This window comes from Takifugu flavidus, chromosome 14 (genome assembly GCF_003711565.1).
Source record: "Takifugu flavidus isolate HTHZ2018 chromosome 14, ASM371156v2, whole genome shotgun sequence".
Classification (NCBI taxonomy): domain Eukaryota; kingdom Metazoa; phylum Chordata; class Actinopteri; order Tetraodontiformes; family Tetraodontidae; genus Takifugu; species Takifugu flavidus.
In genome coordinates, this window is record NC_079533.1 from 1,782,040 (window position 1) to 1,799,322 (window position 17,283).

Here is a 17,283-nt window from a genome sequence, read left to right on the forward strand (position 1 = left end):
TCCACAAAAGCATTTGGCATAAAATCCTGATTTGGAAACATGACACCCCCCCCCCCCCCACACACACACACACACACTGCAACACGTCCAGCCTACAGACGAAGGCATCTAAATAAGGTTGACTGGAGACTAAACGTGTCAACTGGAACCCTGTCCAGTTCGGAGGCTTAATCCTTCTGTGATAAGGGACATCCTGGTGGCTCCAGCACCCCCACCCCCCCACCCCCCCCAGTCAAGCTTCGATTCCCCACATCCCCCTAAAAAAGGAGAAAAGGGATGGTGCCCCATTGGATCATTACAGCAACATTTTGTATGACCTCCCCCCAAACCTCTGCTGCCCCCCACGCCCCCATGTATGTATATATTGAGATATAGTTTATAGCTGCTCAGATCCACCAGGGGGCGCTTGCCTCTCTCTCCGGCTCCTGTAAATGTCTCTCCCAGGACTGAGTGTAAAACCAGTGCGGTCCATGTTTATGACGTTACTGAACGTCTGCTCCCTTGTGCGTGTGAAATATCAGCCCGAGCGTCGTCAGTGCGTGATGAATGCCGTCCGGTGGGTGTTCCACAGTCGGCAGACTTCTATCCTGTCATTCTGCGTGACTGAAACGCACAAAATTAGTTTTGTTATCCATCATCGGCCCGCCGTTGATGCAGTGACGGTGTGTTTCAAGGCGTAAAATGGGACATTTGACAGCAGAATAACGAGCCAACTATCACGAAGTCGACCGGGCGGAGGACGGGGCGTAGTTTAGCGAGGGTCTCCGAGAGCCCAGAGAAAGCTGCGTGCGCTTGCTCAGCTCCACCAACAGTTGTCCAAGTGAGAGCGCACAGCGGTCTGCAGGCGAGAGGAGGAGAATGGCTCCCGGAGCGAGGTCAGCAGCTGAAGCTGAAGCCAACTTCACCAACTAGAGTCCAACCATCTTCTCCTGGGTTTTGGTGGGCTGTGAGGAACACAAGATGATGGCTACGAACGAGGCGCCAGGCTGCTCCGACTTTCTGCTGCCTGCGCTTTCGCTGCCCATGAAAGAAGAGCGGAGTCGGAACAAGGAGCGGCTGGAGGCCAGCTTGGCCGGCTTGTGCGAGTTGGAATTGCTCAAACAGAGGCAGGAAAGCCGGGTGCTGAGCGCTCTGAGCCTCGGCGACTCTCTGCTGTCGGGACAGTCTCCTTGGGGACAACTGCGGTCGGCACTTTTTTCCCTGGACGCACCAAAAGACCCCACAGCCGATGACCGCAGGCACCAAACGGTAGGTTGTGCGCGAGAACGCTGCTTTCCCTTGCTTTTGTCTGTGCACATTGGGAAAGTTTCTGGAAGTCCGTCCAGACCTGAATTCACGGATGGTTTGTGCGTCTGTCTGGGCCTCTTTCCCTTCTAAATAAAGCTTTCACCCCCCTCATTTTAACTTACCTCTCTTGTTACTAACTGACTGACGAACTAACTAATGTGTGCTGTTAAAATGCATAAAGAGGACAATTTTAGACCTACATTACCATTTAAGGGCAACGTTTTGGGGCGTTTCATTATTTTATCAATGTCATGCTGCTTTGAGTTGGGGGGGGGGGGGGGGGGTTATTAATCCCCCACAAAGGTGTTATTTATTTTCATAAGGGCACTTTAAATCTGAATTATATTCTCAGATTAAGTTTAATGTGTGCATGTTTGGGTGGTTGGTTGGTTCAAACCCCCCAGTGGATCCTGCTGTGGGATATTTGGCCTTTTAATGGAACAAAAGCCCGATATTGAGTTTTTTCATAAACACACGGTAGAAACGCAGAAGCTTGTTTGACACATTGCAGAAGGATATTGCAAATATCACGAGTTCAGCGTAATGCCTGTGATGATTATGCTGCTGGGATTTAGCTGTGATCCACGTCTCCGACCGGTTACAACACACTCATCTTATGACTTTTGAGCCACCTATAACATTAAAATGCGTTTTTGGTAGCAAACTACTGCCACCAAAGCAGAAGATAAATGGAAACTTCACAATTCGGCTGCTGGTTTTTCTTGAGAAGCGGTCATTGGGAGCGCTTTGCCTTTTCCTACAGAGCACGGCTTAATTTGAAATCCATGCCACCAAATCCTATTCAGCCCCATTAACTTTGTCTGGGCGTCTGCAGGGTTGTTGCCGACAGTTACTTGAAGTGGCAGAATTCCTTCTTCCTATGCAGCTGTTTATGGAAACAACCGCTATTAAATAGGAAATATTGAAAATACAAAAATCTGACCCGAAAAGATACGAGCAGAATCTACAAGTTGGGAGTCTGAAATAAATGAAGCTCGGACGCGGTTTGAAGGCAACTGGAGAACACAAGCGGCAGGCCTGGCCTCAGACCTTCAGATGCTTTTACATTTTGAAACCTGCTGTTTGAGTAACACATTCCTCAACATCACAGTCACTGATGTGCTTATGAAAGCATGCGCTCACAAATCTTTTGAGCTGTATTTCCTGTAGTCCACATCATTCTTCCTACAGAGGAACCAGAGCACGGCCCAAATCTCATCCATGACTGTGAAACACTGTAACATCGGCGTTAACAGCTTGAGCTTTACTGCTTATTGTATTTCCAGAGCTGCATGTTGCTCCACATCAGTGAGAGAACCTCTGAACAGCTGCATTTTAAAGCCAAATAAGCTCTCCAAAGATTTCCCCCTGACTGTCTCCTGGCCCCTCATTTCTACCCAATGGCAGCGTTGTGTAGCAGCATCCCTCTTTAGTCCTCTCCACATCTGCCGGATCATCACCTTCCCATGGTCGACCTTGCTGAGGCTCACTCGTCGTGTTCCTCATCGAAGTCCTCGCAGCCGTCCAACGCTACCCAGCAGGAAATGCTCCTGCCCATTTGGTCTGGAGTGTTTCTGCCTCAACGCCAGGCTGAAGTTGCCGCCTGTGGCCCACGTTTCTGCTGCTTCTTTTGTCTCCCTTTGAAACCTGACTACGATGGATTCGTGCTTGTTGTTCTGTTTCTGCGGTTGTGGATCGAGCTGAGGAGAGAACGAGTACGGGGACAAAGAGTGAATCCTGCTGCTGCTGCCGGTGTTCCGGGCAGAGAAAGAATGCATGTTTGTGTGTGTAGGGAGAATGTGTGTGTGTGATGCTCAGCAGGAGCTGCTGACAGCCATGTGACAGCTGACAGCTGAGGAAGCAACACAACCCTCACTGTGGCCTCCTGGACAACAGGGGACAAATGAGGTGTGCCTGTGTGTGTGTGTGTGTGTGTGCCTGTGTGTGTGTGTGTGTGTGTGTGTGTGTGTGTGTGTGTGTATAAAACCATACCATTTCACTGGCTCTTCTGCTCTATAATTATTTGAATGTTTAATTCTCTGAGGGCAGGCTCAGGAATGTGAGGGTATAGCAACGAGCCAATCTGCCTCTGGGTCCGTCTGGATTATGGTGCCTCCAGTGAGCCTGTCGGGGTGACGGCTTGTTTAGGCTCATGGTCAGGAAAGGTCAGGTGATGGTCCAGCCCTACAAGGACCCAGACTCCTCTAATCTTGTCCCAGCCAGCAGCAGCCATTGGATCCTGGGCCCTCAGAGCAACAAAGCAGGAGGAGCACCGAAGGAGAAGAGTTTCAGGTCCTCATCTGCTCCGATCCCAGGAACGCTGGAGGTCAAGTTCAGGTCGAGAAGACCTAGAGAAATATCAGAGAGAACATGGCTTAGAGTTGCTGGAAAAGCAAATCAGAACCTTGTGGTGACCTTCAGGAAGGTTGTGGCTCACTGCTGAACTGCTCAGTGACCCCTGAGGGACGAGGAGCTTGTCTGTCTGTCCGTCCGTCCGTCCGTCCCTCCCCTCCACCCCCCCCCCCCCCCCCCCCCATTCCCCCCCTTCCTACTCTATATAATGTAGATAGATTTCAAGGGTGAATGATGATTGTAATGGTATGTTTTGCTGTTTGGCTGATGAAATGAATCAAGAGTGACCCTCAGCCTCTCAGTAGGTTTTGTCGATGGCGTCCAGCTGCCAGCGGCCGCAGCAGCTGGGTGGCCAAGCTGTCCCCCAAACCGCTCTTACATTTTAAACTGTAAGGGATGTAAATAGCCTACATTTCACACCTGACTGGGCTGGACAAACACGCCTCTGGAGCTGCTGTTTATGCTCCTGGTGGGGGCCTGGCTGAGCAAACTGCCCACTTGTGAGGTCTCTAAGACAAAAACCACCGCTTGGTTACAGGACGTCACATCTGTATGGGCAGAGTGGGGGGGGGGCAGATATCACTCTCCTTCAGGCGCCACCACAGGCCACCACTGTAACTGATGATCAGCAGCCTTTCACCCCCACCAGGGAGGGATGGCGGACCAGATCAGTCAGACTGGATTTCCTTTCTCACTCTCCCCCCATCGCTACCCCGGGTCATCGGTAGTCAACGTTAAAGAGAGATCACTGCACATTGATGAGTTAAGAACTCAACGAATGAATTCAGCAACCCCAGGATGTCGTCTGAGCAGGGCTCAGTGGTGGAGGAACATTATTCTGGTTTCCACACCGAGATGACGTCATCGCCATTAGGATGAATTCTTCCTTTAACTTTAGTGGTTCTCAGAAACTGATTATAGAGGTTACTGTAGACAATGTGGACCAGTCAACCATATAGAGCACCTTAGCAGATAGCTTTGGGTTTTTATGTTAAAAAGAATAAGAATCTTCGTTTCATTGAAGATTTTCTCACTATTTCTTCAATATCTTCAATTTCCCTTCCTGGTTTTTAATAAAACAACTTATGACACAGTTTAAACCTGCTACATTTTATATTTTAAAGACATACATTTTTCTTATTTGCTGGGGTGTGAGAGTAATCCAAACAAAAGATCTGTGTTGATCTAATCTTAGACATTCATGTGTAGTAATTACTTTAAATGTCCAAATGATTTAGAAAAGGTGCAAGCTGTTGTTATGATGAGCAGCTCACACCTTCTGCCAGCTCTCCAGCAGTCTCTAACGAGCCCACAGACCCTCTTCTGGATCGTTCTCCTCCCAGACCAAGTTCAGGTTGCCTCTGCGATGGACAGTCAACAGCCCCTCTACCATTTACACAGGGCCGCCATTGATGGGCCATGGGGGTGGAAGGGGGTTTGGGGGCGTGAGGACCAACATACAGATGTGCTTCTGTGGGTTCCTCTCTTGCTAGGTCAGGAAGCCTCAGAGAAAAAAGACATTTTTAACTTTTGACACTGTGAATGGCCCCTACATTTCAGAGAAACCGGCAGCATATTTCTGCATGAAGATGAGAATTTTACTCAGAGGGAACTTTCAGAACACTGGAGGACACGGTGTTGTACAAGGACCAGAAAGAATAACACAAAGGACGAGAACTAAGAGGCTAAAAGCAGCATTGGCTATATAATACTGGACAGGAAGTTTAGCTGTTGATCCAGGCTGGGAATAGTGGGAGCAGGTGTCCAGACACAGTGGACGGTACGGGTCTGCCATGTACAGGGAGGTATTTACAGACCCCTCTAAAACTGGCCCAGCAGCCAGACCGCCGCAGCCTCTGATGAACCAGGAAGAGTTCTTTGTACGTCAGAGGACGTTTGCTGTTCTTCAGATGTCTCAGATGATGACTCAGTTCAGCCAGGGTCCAGGCCCCTGTGGCTCAGAGAGGAAGCTGTAGTCACAGGTTTAGATCCCAGACCCCTGCAACAACATGTCCTTCAGCAGGACACTGAACCCACTGCAGAGGCTGGACCATGTCTGAGCGTCCACGCACAAAGGGAACGAAGCCGCCGTCAGTCTGACATCATCGGTGGCTCTTTTTATATCGCGATAAGCCCAGCTCAGCCGCCCACATACCTACAGTGTCTCGTGATTTCTCTGGTGTTGTCTATTAGTGTCTGACAGTGTGACGCCGCTGCTCCACAGCTGAAGGACGCGTGACTCCCTGGGAGTGGCAGGTCTGTGATGTGTACGCCAGGAAGATGTTCGTGTTAAAGACACCCAACCCTGATCGTGCTGGATTGTGAGTCGGCTCCTCACATCAACCTCAAATGAATAAAAACACCAGAGCTTCCCAACAGTGAAGGAATGCTGATACGGTTGACTTCCTAAAAACACAAACCATCTGATGGCTGAGTCCGGAGCAGAATTTGGTACCCAGGAGGGAACCCATCACGGGTGGAGCTCTTCTGTCGCTACTACTGATGGCATTAATTGAGCCTTTTATACCAGCCATGACCAGCCAGTAGTCCTCACCCCAATAGTGATGTTTGAAACATCACTATTGGGGTGAGGACTACTGGCAGTAGTCATCCAGCAGCTGGTTCTGCCTGCTCCTCAGATAGCGGTCCTACAGAACCAGTCCTGCAACCAGAACCTGCAGTCGTCCACAGATCCGCAGGTCCCACTGCGGCCTCTTTGGTCACATGACCATTGACCTTCTGTCTATATATGGATTTAACTCTAATTATCTGTCTTCTTTCACCTATATTTTGGAACCGATCCGATCTTTTATTTATGGCCAGCAGCCGTCTTTGCTGTTGGAACAGGGGACATTAAGCAGGGACCAGCATGATGGAGATGTGGTTGGAGGGGCCGAGGTGGGGGCGGGGGATGGTTCCGTTGGTTTGTGTAAACATGTTCAAGCTTGTTGTTTCCCCGTGTCAGTGTGATTACGTGCTGGTAAAACCCAGGAAGAAGGTCCCTCATATATCACTAGGTTAACATTTAGAACACTCGGTTACTAACAGATTAATGAGAGCTGGCGTTTTGAATGAGCCAACCTCACCTGGGCGTTATTGAAAGTGCTGCATGAAATATATCAGCGTTTTCTTTTGGGGGGGGTTTATAGTCATGACAATTATGAATATGGACAGTCTTTTTGTTGGTCCCTCCTTCGTGGCTCTCTGTCAGTGTAAAGTTCTGTTATGATGAAGTGTGAGTGTGTGTGTGTGGTGTGTGTGTGTGTTGTGTGTGTGTGTGTGTGTGTGTGTGTGTGTGTGTGTGTTGGGGGTCGCAGCAGTGAGGATTGGAGGCTGACATGTTATTGTTTCAGTGTTTTGAGAAGAAGCACTTGTGTTCATAGCTGTCTGTGAATGTAAAAGTTGTTGACCTGTGTTTCTCCTGACAGATGAGCAGGAAAATCATTACACACACACACACACACATTCACGATGACATTCACTTTTCCACGTCGTCTGTATCAAAGTCAACAAATAACATAGAATATGTCCAAAACTGTACAAAACTAATTCAACCATCAGAGCATCAAATGGTTGTTCCTCAGCCTGACCCATTAGAGCTCACCCTGGCTGACAGGATCCTGGCTCTCCCCCAGGAGCCTTTCACACTGTTGAGGGGTAATCTATTCTCCTTGACTTACTGCCGTCTGCTCTTACTTCTTTTAAATTCTTTGGTTTACATTTGAAACAGAACGTGTGATATTCCACCACAGAGTTTGGGTGAGATAATAGAACACCGGCTGGGGAAGAGCTCGACAGTTGCCCGGCAGCAGGGCTTTAATTCTCTTTTAATGGATGTCTCCTGCACAAGTGTGCAGATCCAGAAGGGTTTGTGATCCAGGGGAAATGCAGCAAAGTGACTCTTTGGCTTACGTTGTGTGTTCCAGGCCAGTTTGCAGGGTTCATCCTGGTATTTTGACCCATCCGTGAAGCAGCAAGAGGCCGAGCTGAGTGTGAGGACTGAGGATCAGCTAACAAAAGCTCCTGTTACTCTGGACGACAGTCAACTTTGTCCTGGTAAAATCCTCAAACAGCATTCGAGCAAACACAACACGGAGTCTTTTTGAAGATGCTTTTAATATTCTTCCAGCACTTCAAATGTATGTTATCCATACATCTGGGCACAGCTGTTGTTTATGGTTATGCTCAAGTTGGATAGAGATTTAAAAGAGGAGTAAACAATCATCCGTAAAGATGTAGACAAAACAAGACCAAACTAATGGAACTATAGTTTAATCTAATCTATATGTACACACTGACAGCTGTTACTGATATTATAGATGTGATGGACCTTGTTTTCTTTCTCTCCTTCTTGTGATAGGAGAAGTCCTTGTGGCCAAAAAAAATAAATTCCCTGAATCAGATTACCGTCCTCGTGTTCCTCGTTCCCTCTCAGCCCCCGAGGGGACCGAAGAGACAGAGCTGGACAGAAGATGGTCGTCTGAAGCGAAGAAGCACGCCACCGTTGCCGACGTTTTGGGGGATATTAGAGAAATCCAACTCGATCAGGAAGATTATCACCAAGCCCATAAAATTGAGACTTACATCTTTGGACTGATCCAGCGCAGAACTCAACACACTCGTCCCTCAAAGCCCCGCACCAGCCTGGCGCACGATACTCGAGCCGTCGGCGTGGCCAGACAGAGTAGTTTATGTCACAAAGACGAACAAATGCCGCCAAAGCCGGTTCCTGCTCCGGAGATCTCAGGCGTTTCACAGACTTCAGACGCATATTTCCCAAAGGCTTACAACACTGATCAAGAGGGTTACCAGGGGATGGGGCCCGCTGAAGATCCTGCGCCTCCATGCCGCCATCAGCAGCAGCAGCAGCATCCGCCAGGGCCGTATCACAGGCCGAGACAGGCGTCCCGCTCAACCTTGGTGGAGTACCAGTCTTTCAGAGTGTTGCAAGTCAACCCAGACTCCAGTAACAGTGAACCCGACCTGCCGCCAAATTATCACTATCATTCTCCCCCACCGTTGTTAAAGGCTCATCAGCCGCCGCCAGCCGAGGACCAACTGGTGAATGCAAAGTATATTCCAGCCCAGCCCTGCCGAGGCTCCGCTAGAGCTTCCGGTCATCAGCACTCCAACCCTCACAAGGGTTTTGGGGTGTCTAAACCCAACCAAGGTGCATTCTCTCTGGAGAGAGGGCATCATCATCTTCCCGAGCAGCAGCCCGTGTCCCAGGTCCAACCCAGTAGATCCCGAGGGGGCGCAAAGAAGTGCCGTTCCAATGAAGATAGAGGAGTCTCCAGCAGGAAGCAGGGAAAGAAGGCGTGCAGATCCCAGTCAGAGAACAGCCTGCAAAGGGTTCCCGAGCGCAAGTACAACACAGTGGAGAGAGATGGTGCAGGAAGTGGCAGCGGAGGGAAAGGAAACCGCAGTAGTCAGTCCAGGAACAAGAAACAACAGCAAGGAGGCGCGAGTTACCGCCGTTGGCAGTCCACCCTTGAACTCAGCCAAGACGAAGCCGAGCAGTCCCCCACGCAGGCGCCGCTGCACGCCTCCGCCGCTCCGAACCACAAAGACAACCACGGGAGGCGTACGCGCAAATCCCGGCCTCCCCACGCGTCCTACGGGCCGCACCACTCCCACCACCATCAGCACCTGGAGTACCAGCCAGAGCGAGTGCCCATGCACCCATGCCAGCCCAGTGAGGACTACCACCACCCGGCCCAGGGGGAGTCTGAGTCCAGCACGAGCGAGGCCGACTCTCCAGATTCCAGCTCTTTGTCCAGTGACTCAGATGAGAGCGGCGGTCTCGTCTGGCCCCAACAGCTGGCCCCTCAACTGTCTCTGGCGTCACCGCCCACCCCCCCTGGAGCAGCTCAGCAGCCCAAAGCATTTGTTAAAATCAAAGCCTCACATGCCCTTAAGAAGAAAATTCTACGCTTCCGCACTGGCTCACTGAAACTGATGACCACTGTATGATGAGCAGGAGGTGTGAAGCCTCGACATTCCGGACAGATCTGACGGACCGGCTGTCCCCAGCTGATGGACCGGCTCTCCCCAGCCGCAGCACAAGACAAATGTGGCCAGTTTGATCCAGTTCCTGGAAGTTCTTTCACTTTTCTGCTTTTTGGATTTTGCCGGATGAAGGTTTTATTCTGCAGCGACCTGCGTCGTGTTTAGTGGCCCGTTTGGTTCCAGAGACTGATTCATTTTCAATATAACCGATGTCAGGTTCTTCCTTCACTGTGACGTTTGGACAGTTTTCATAATTCTACGTGAAAACCTGGGAGATTTGAGACATTTGTGGACTTTTATGCGAGCAGCGATTTACTGACTTGATATTTGCACATTCAGTGAAACCCTGAAATGCTCCCAGGCTGTAAACTCAGGTTCTGCTCTGTCTGTACAAACACCTCTGGGCCACTCTTTCCTTCAGTGATCCCAGGCAGCCATTGAGGATGGAGCCTTCTAAAGAACAGGAAGAACCCTGAAGGTCACTGGGTACTTTCAGATAGAACCCCGTGGTGCTGGGATCTCCGGGTGTGCTTTTATTCGGTGCATATTTGGAACGAGACCTGAGAGTTTGGATGATGTTGTGAATTGACAACTGCTGAAACGCAGGCAACATATCAGACACACGCCACACTCACTGCTCGTGCACGACAGAAATCAGCTTCAAATCTACGTGTAACAGCAGTCACTCAGTCAGGAGATTCGGATCGGTCGTGTGTGGTTATCTCCCCACGCTGTGCCTACAAACACACACACACACACACACAGCCTGTAAATATCACACTGCGCACACACACTCCTGTCTCCTATGGACTTTTGTGATCGATGTGACTTCTGATCACAACATGAATGAGCATCAGCAGATACGGGAGTGCTCCCGTTGGCTATATGTGACTGCTTTTCTCTGAGAATGTAAATCTCACTTTACCTGAACAGGTGTGTGATGCCATTTGTCTGTAGCATTAGATGCAAATGTACATTTATTCCTCCTAAAGGTTTGTGGAAATCAGGACCAATAATCCTGGAGGATCTGTTTCCAAATTATAGCATGTAACATACAGGATTTTTACCATTTGATGTAAAGAGTGGGCTACCTAAAGCTGATGGACACAGATGTGTTGGCCAAAGAATGTATTTAATGTTATATTGTCGCCTGGGCTTTGTTCAGTATTATTACAGTATTTAGTGCCATTGAACACGGACAGCAGTATTGGTTTCTTTCTATCCAAAATTAAAGCTCTTAAAAGCCACCACAGTCTGTCTGTCTGTCCGTCCGTCTATCTATCGAGCGCTGGAAGACACATTGTGGTTATTCAGCATTTATAACGACTGGTATAAATGCTGAATAACCCAGTAGTTCAGCTCACCCCACAACTGCAGCACGTTTCCCACAGAAAGAAGAGCCAGAATGTTGATTTCATGCATCGTGTTGACTGTGAAGGTGTTTTGCACATGCTGGTAACCGTCCAGATGTTCTGGTCCCCATCACCGACGTGCAGCAGCTCACCCAGGCCAGCAGTGAACCGCTGTGGACATCTCACATGTTTCTCATGATCCAGGATGTTTGGAAGTACTAATCAGTCATGATATGTCCCATATTGAATTAGAAAGCTCAAATATTACTATATGAGATGGTTCAAGAAGAGAGCAGATGAGCTTTGATGGTCTTCAACAGGATTTTATGCCAACAAAACATCTCGTTTTCTCAGTATTTGCAGTTCTTGATGCTTTGACGTTGTTTTTATTACTGAGACACATCATTTGACTGGAATATCCAACCCTTCCCTCCATCTGTTAGTGCTTAGAGGAAAAGTTCTGCCTCCAGGCTGAGAAACCTGTAGTATTTCCTGCTTTAGCAGCGAGCGAGGGGGAGAGAGGCAGGAGAGGAGGGCAGGTCGGGAACAGAGAGGCACTGAGTGTGAGGAGGAAACTCACACAGAGCAAGAGAAAGAGAGGGAGGGTAGCGGGGCTGAGTGGAGGACTACATCTGGCTTTGATTACTCAGACGGAGAGGTTCGGGCTCGGAGAGGAGACAGAGCGGCTTTCATTTTTGGCACATTTGGGGATTCAGTGATTGACCTATATTTTTCTCCTGCATCCTTTGAATTGCCTTCTTGTACCAGGCTCATTTATATTTAATGTCATGGCATCAACACGGTTGCCTGCGTTTATCTGCTCCACCATTATGGTTTGTTAAAGCCTTGTGAAGATATTATTATTCTATTAGTATGCATTAGGCTGCAGAGCGCTGCAGGGTTTCCTTCAGCTCACTCTCTGTACGCGGCGCCACAGGAGCTAATTACCAGCAACTATTCTAAGTGCAGCAGACTTCAGCGCTGTGTCCCAGAGATGTCCTGCCTGTTTTTCCTCTGGAATCGCCTCTCCTGAATCGTAGCATGTGTTTGTCTCTGAAGTTAACCAAAGGTCTAAGATCGTTCAAATATATAGCAAGCGTATTCAGACTTGGTTGGTGGTGGCCAGCAGGGCCACAGCTCCATCTGGGTACGGGCCCGGAGCACAAGATTAGAGCGAAATAGACATTTTGCTTTTAATAAATGAATTTCATCATTACTTCATAAAATGATGTATCACGTCGCAGTTCAGACGTCAAACATGAACCATATATAGAATTTATTCTCAGATGTTTTACAGTGTTCATAAACATTAACTTCTGTCACTACTTTAGAGAGGCAAGTTGAGAAAGTACGGTATATGTCATTTTAGATCAGCGCTCTTTTAGATCAGCAGATAAATACTGCTGTGATGTGAGCAACAGCGATTCTCTCTTTAGTCTGTTTTTAATATGTGAACTCAATAAATCAGAGGGAGATGAAAGTTTAAAGCTGGAAAAAACTGGTCACCTTAGTTTATCTCAAGCCAACGGTTGACAGCTCCTCCACAGGGACCCTCCCAAGAACCTGGAGCTCATCCATCATTCATCTATCTATCTATCTATCTATCTATCTATCTATCTATCTATCTATCTATCTATCTATCTATCTATCTATCTATCTATCTATCTATCTATCTATCATCCATCCATCCATCCATCCATCCATCCATCCATCCATCCATCCATCCATCCATCCATCTATCTATCTATCTATCTATCTATCTATCTATCTATCTATCTATCTATCTATCTATCTATCTATCTATCTATCTATCTATCTATCTGTCGCCAGTGTGAGCCCAGTGCTGCCCTCTAGCGGTCGCTCTTGACATTGACACAGAACCTACTGGACTGGTACCAGTACAGGGTGGAGGTTCTCCACTCTGTCACACACAAACTGAACTAACGATCCGCTATAAGCAACAGCAACTATCAACAGAAAAGTAGCCAATCAAATGTCTCATTGACAGACAACAGCCATGTATTTATTTCCATTTGTGCTTGTGGACACAACCTGTGACCATATGAATTAAATTCTTCTCAATTTAGAAACATGAGTTATATTGTGCTGCAATCAAATAATTAACAAATACATTAGAATAATTTAAAATGTAGCTTTATTGTTATAAAACACCCACTAAAGCTCATCTTTATCAGAAAGGTGCAAATAGGCCTTGGCAAAGAAACATCACATGAAATAAAAATGTACATTTGTTTCTTCCTTCTGTGTGTCCTGTAAGCATATTCTATCACTGATCTTCAGCACTTGGTCAAAGTGAGAAATGGCAATATAGGGATGCATTTATTTAGAACAATGTTTCTCAGTTAAACGTGTCTCAATAGCAACATGACGAGCAAATGATGGTTAAATGTGTACATTTTTATATAAATTACTATAGAAAGTTGTTTCACAGGGCAAATGTTCCATGTAAAGGTTCCTTGTTGTGGAAGAATTTCTTTTAAAGGTAAAACCTGGTCCTGTTTGTTCATATTATTTCCAAATTGAAGTACCAGTACATTTGAGGACTTCAGTCCAAATAAATAAACACTTTCCTTTGCTTCTAACTTGAGCTCCAATAATTTAGCCACATCTCAAAAGTGCTTAAATGATGTTGGGCTCCACACAGTTCATTCAGTGGCTTCCTTTGGTTCCTGTCAGCTTCAGCTCCTCAAGCAGGGTGGAGCAGCCTCAGGGGGGGTGGGGGAGGTCGGCGGGGTCAGGTGGGACAGGGACATCTGACTCTGGGATGGAGTGAGGGAGGACTTCCGGGCCCCCGAGCTGAAACAGACACACCGTTAGGATGCAGAATCAAGACGAGACTTTCATTTTTAACCACAATTTAGAAAAAAAGCCTTTTCCTTCAATTCCCTTTTATACTGGTAACTTGATTCTCTCCCATTTTCTCTGCATTGGGAAAGACTCGTCACGTTATTGGTCTTGCTAGCTTTGCTGGCTGACTGAGATCCGTACTCTGGCTCCGCGGTGGAGTCCTGTTCTGTTGGATCGGCGCTGCAGCCCGTCTCTTCCCCCTCCTCCAAACTGCTGCCGGAAGGACACAGTTTTGGCCAGCGCGTGCTGCCTCCCTCCAGCTCTGTGGGCTCCACCACTATCGAAGGCAGACGTTCCCGTCGGTAGAGGATGTTTTCAGGGCAGGAATCCTCATCCTTGTTTACCTCAGGGAAAATCTGCACCAGAGGGACATTTTAGAATGTTTTAGAAACAATATACAGCTGCGGGATCGGACGTTTAATTTGCTTCTCCAGTCTGGAAAAATGCTGCTAGATTGGATTAATAAAATCCTTCAGAGGGAATCCTTTGGAGCCAAAGGGGTCATGTGTCCCTTCACCCCTCTGATATGACAATCATGTCTCTCCTCTGGGATGTTGTTTGTTTTACCCTCCATGTGACAGAGCTCAGATTAGGAGCTTATCTCCCATCTGTGACACACAGCTGCTTGATGTACCTGCTGGGCTGCTCCGAACTCTGGTCGACTGGCCGCCAGCCTGCCCACATTCCAAAAGAACCACAATATTTATTCTCTTACTGTAACTGGTCAACATGTTATGTTACAGCAGTGTCCTGCAAGGGTTGCTATAGCAACCAGGTATGCCGAAGCAATGCTGGGAGTTGTGGAAAAGCAGTCAATGGCCAAAGCAAGAGCAGGTTCTAGCAGCAGTAGGACAGGAGAATCAGCCTCCTGAGTTTATCACGTGTAGCTATCGCAGTTAGCTCTCAGGAACAGCCCGAGAGCTTCACCATGAACCATGATCATCCAGCTAAACAGCCCCAAGGTTGCACGAGACCAGGCGACGGCTGATAAAATAACCCATAATACCTGGTAGGCTCTGCTCCCTCTTCTCTCTCCTGGACTCTCCTCCAGCTGAGGTTCTACTTGAGTGAGAATATTGTTCATACTGCCAATGAAGACACAAACATGTGGACAAATGTACATTTTTAGTTACCTTTCATACGTGTCTCTGCTACAGTCTAAACCAAGCTCATCGCCATCTCCTGAGCTTAGTCTTCTCTGGACAACACATAGCAAAACTAGCTTTGTTCATCTATAATCTTTGGTTCGGGGGGTTTAGGGGGTCTGTCAACTTGGATGGAAGCTTTTATCTGCTTCCAGGTTCTAAGAAGCTCAGGACCATGTGGATGTTGGAAAGTCCGGCAGCTCATTTCTGAATCTACAGCATAGGTGTCAAACTCTGGCCCGTGGGCCAAATTTGGCCCGCAATGTAATTATATTTGGCCCGCAAAGCCATACCAATTGACTATTAGAGCTGGCCCGCCGGTATTATCGCTTAAAGCGCATGTGCTAATACCACAAATACCAGAATGCTCACCTGGTGTTTTGGAGTGAAAATCCACACTCCACATCAGCTCGTGGTGGTAATGCACCAATATGTGGCTTGCCAACCACAAAGAAAGAGAAAGTAGTCATAGCGACCTTATATGCTAATGCTAATTCTGGCACTACCCCTCTGAAAAATGATTAAAGGCAGAAAATAGGACCTTTCTGAACAGGTAGGAGGCAGAATATCTGTTTAGATATGTAGATGTACCCGTCTGTCTTGTATGTGGAGCCAATGTTCATTACAAGGAGAACAACAACAGATGACACTATAAACGCAACACCAAGACAAGCACAAGCACCTGGAAATGACTCAAAGGTGCCAGAAAGTAGAAGAAATGAAAAGGCATTAGATTTACATTACATTAACTTACAAAGGCAAAAGATTACTGTTGACTTTGTCCCAGTTTTGAATTTTGGCCCACTGGGTATTTGAGTTTGACACCTTTGGTCTACAGCATCACGGGGGAATAAATGAGCAGTTTCCACAGCAGCAAAATACAGGTTAAACTGGACAGAAATGCTCATTGGTGATTGAAAAAGGTGCATGTGGTGACACGAGGAGTGGGGGATGGTCATCTTCTGGCTTAATCTACAGATAAGCACTTAATAACATAAGTATCTTAAACAATTGATTCCTACAGTCCAAGAATGGGAGAAGGACTTAAAAAAGTGTTGGACTGGAGGAGCAACTTTTTGGAATTTGGTCTGTATTTATTTGTGCTCTTGGGACAGTAAACACCAGGTTTCTTTCAACACTCCACACTCCTGGAACCTTCTGACCTGCTGAATCAGTGGCTCCCTTTGAGCCCCAAATCTACATGTAAATATTAGAGTGCTGGTCAAGATGAACGTGCATCACCTTCCCATTACTTCTCTACATCTTCCAGGCTCTTGAGAGAGAATTTTCACAAACACTCAAATACTTTTACTACCCAGAGAAACAGATTACTTAAGATGTTCTTCAGCCCAGGCTTTAAGGGTTTAATCCCACTTTACTTTAGGTATTAAATGAAGGTAAAGTTGAAAAAGACTGTCGATTGGTCCCTGTTTAAGCGTGTTCCTTACCTGTGTGAGGCTGGGATGCAGCTCATTTCTGTGGGGACATCAAGGTCACTGAGAATCAGAGCCAAATCCTTCCAAAAGTGTCCGACAACACCAGGAACCCTCACCAAGCAGCAGCTACTCTTGACAAGCCGACTGCAGCCTACTTTCACTTATTTCCTTCTGGAATTGCTCCTGCGTCCCTGCCCACATCCCTCCAGCTCTCCTCGCAGTGACGCAACAGTGCACCTTCAGAGCGACAGGCAACCTGCCAGAATTAGTGTCACCTTCAATCACACACGCAGCTGTGATGGGAGGGGTGTGCGGGGCCACGGGGAGCCGGTGGGCCCTTCCAGCCCCCCCTGCTAAGACTTTTTTATACATCCTGATTAGGACTGTTCTTCAAATGAATGCTTAGGTTGAACCAGTGGAGCTAGATTATGGATTCCACAAATGAGAATAAATAACAGTCAAGGAGGATTATGGACGGGCGTGCGTGTGTGCACGTGCTGTGGGGATCCAGGTCAGCCTGGACAGCTTGTTGCTCCGTGAGCTGTGTTTTTCCTCACTTGTACATGCACAGTTATTATTATTATTATTATTACATCTCACCTCATCAGGGTTGTGGTGCTGCCATTCACCATGTTATTATCAGATTTTTATAATGCAGAAAAATCCACCTTAAAGACCTTAAAGATTTGCTGTAAAAGTGATTCTGCACCAGCTGAGATTACTCAGAAGTTTCAAAAGTTTTGCAAAATAATTGAATGCAAAGTCTGAAATGGTTAAAAGGGTTTTGTTTTTTTTAACAATGGGTAAATGACCTATTCTTCAATGTCAGATAAT

At 47.4% G+C, this 17,283-nt stretch overlaps 2 protein-coding genes across 3 annotated transcripts; one reads left to right on the top strand and one right to left on the bottom strand.

Annotated features, from left to right (window-relative positions):
* The first annotated feature begins 487 nt into the window (after nt 1-487).
* On the top strand, nt 488-10,895 carry LOC130537774 (dapper homolog 3-like). Its single transcript, XM_057054798.1, has 3 exons — nt 488-1,248; nt 7,566-7,695; nt 8,000-10,895. Exons 1-3 carry the CDS (start codon nt 961-963, stop codon nt 9,610-9,612), a joined length of 2,031 nt encoding a protein of 676 aa, XP_056910778.1. The 5' UTR covers nt 488-960; the 3' UTR covers nt 9,613-10,895.
* A 2,244-nt stretch (nt 10,896-13,139) lies between these two features.
* LOC130537775 (protein LBH-like) lies at nt 13,140-16,740 on the bottom strand. Of its 2 annotated transcripts, XM_057054800.1 has the most exons (4): nt 16,462-16,731; nt 14,875-14,953; nt 14,010-14,224; nt 13,140-13,817 (listed from the first exon to the last, which is right to left on the bottom strand). In XM_057054800.1, the coding sequence occupies exons 1-4, from the start codon at nt 16,485-16,487 to the stop codon at nt 13,700-13,702; spliced, it is 438 nt and encodes a 145-aa protein (XP_056910780.1). In that variant the 5' UTR covers nt 16,488-16,731; the 3' UTR covers nt 13,140-13,699. The 2 variants fall into 2 exon arrangements, with proteins under 2 accessions (XP_056910780.1, XP_056910779.1); XM_057054799.1 differs by having other exon boundaries at nt 13,140-14,224; nt 16,462-16,740.
* Between the last annotated feature and the right edge of the window lie 543 nt (nt 16,741-17,283).

What these genes read in the sequence shown, in the direction of transcription:
- LOC130537774 (XM_057054798.1), top strand. Translation starts at nt 961, where the DNA reads ATGATGGCTACGAACGAGGCGCCAGGCTGCTCCGACTTTCTGCTGCCT. An exon ending in ATGACCGCAGGCACCAAACG is followed by an intron (nt 1,249 to 7,565) that starts GTAGGTTGTGCG and finishes TGTGTGTTCCAG; the next exon opens with GCCAGTTTGCAGGGTTCATC. An exon ending in CGACAGTCAACTTTGTCCTG is followed by an intron (nt 7,696 to 7,999) that starts GTAAAATCCTCA and finishes TTCTTGTGATAG; the next exon opens with GAGAAGTCCTTGTGGCCAAA.
- LOC130537775 (XM_057054799.1), bottom strand. Translation starts at nt 16,487, where the DNA reads ATGAGCTGCATCCCAGCCTCACACAG. An exon ending in TGCATCCCAGCCTCACACAG is followed by an intron (nt 14,954 to 16,461) that starts GTAAGGAACACG and finishes CTTCATTGGCAG; the next exon opens with TATGAACAATATTCTCACTC. An exon ending in GAGGGAGCAGAGCCTACCAG is followed by an intron (nt 14,225 to 14,874) that starts GTATTATGGGTT and finishes CCTCTGGTGCAG; the next exon opens with ATTTTCCCTGAGGTAAACAA.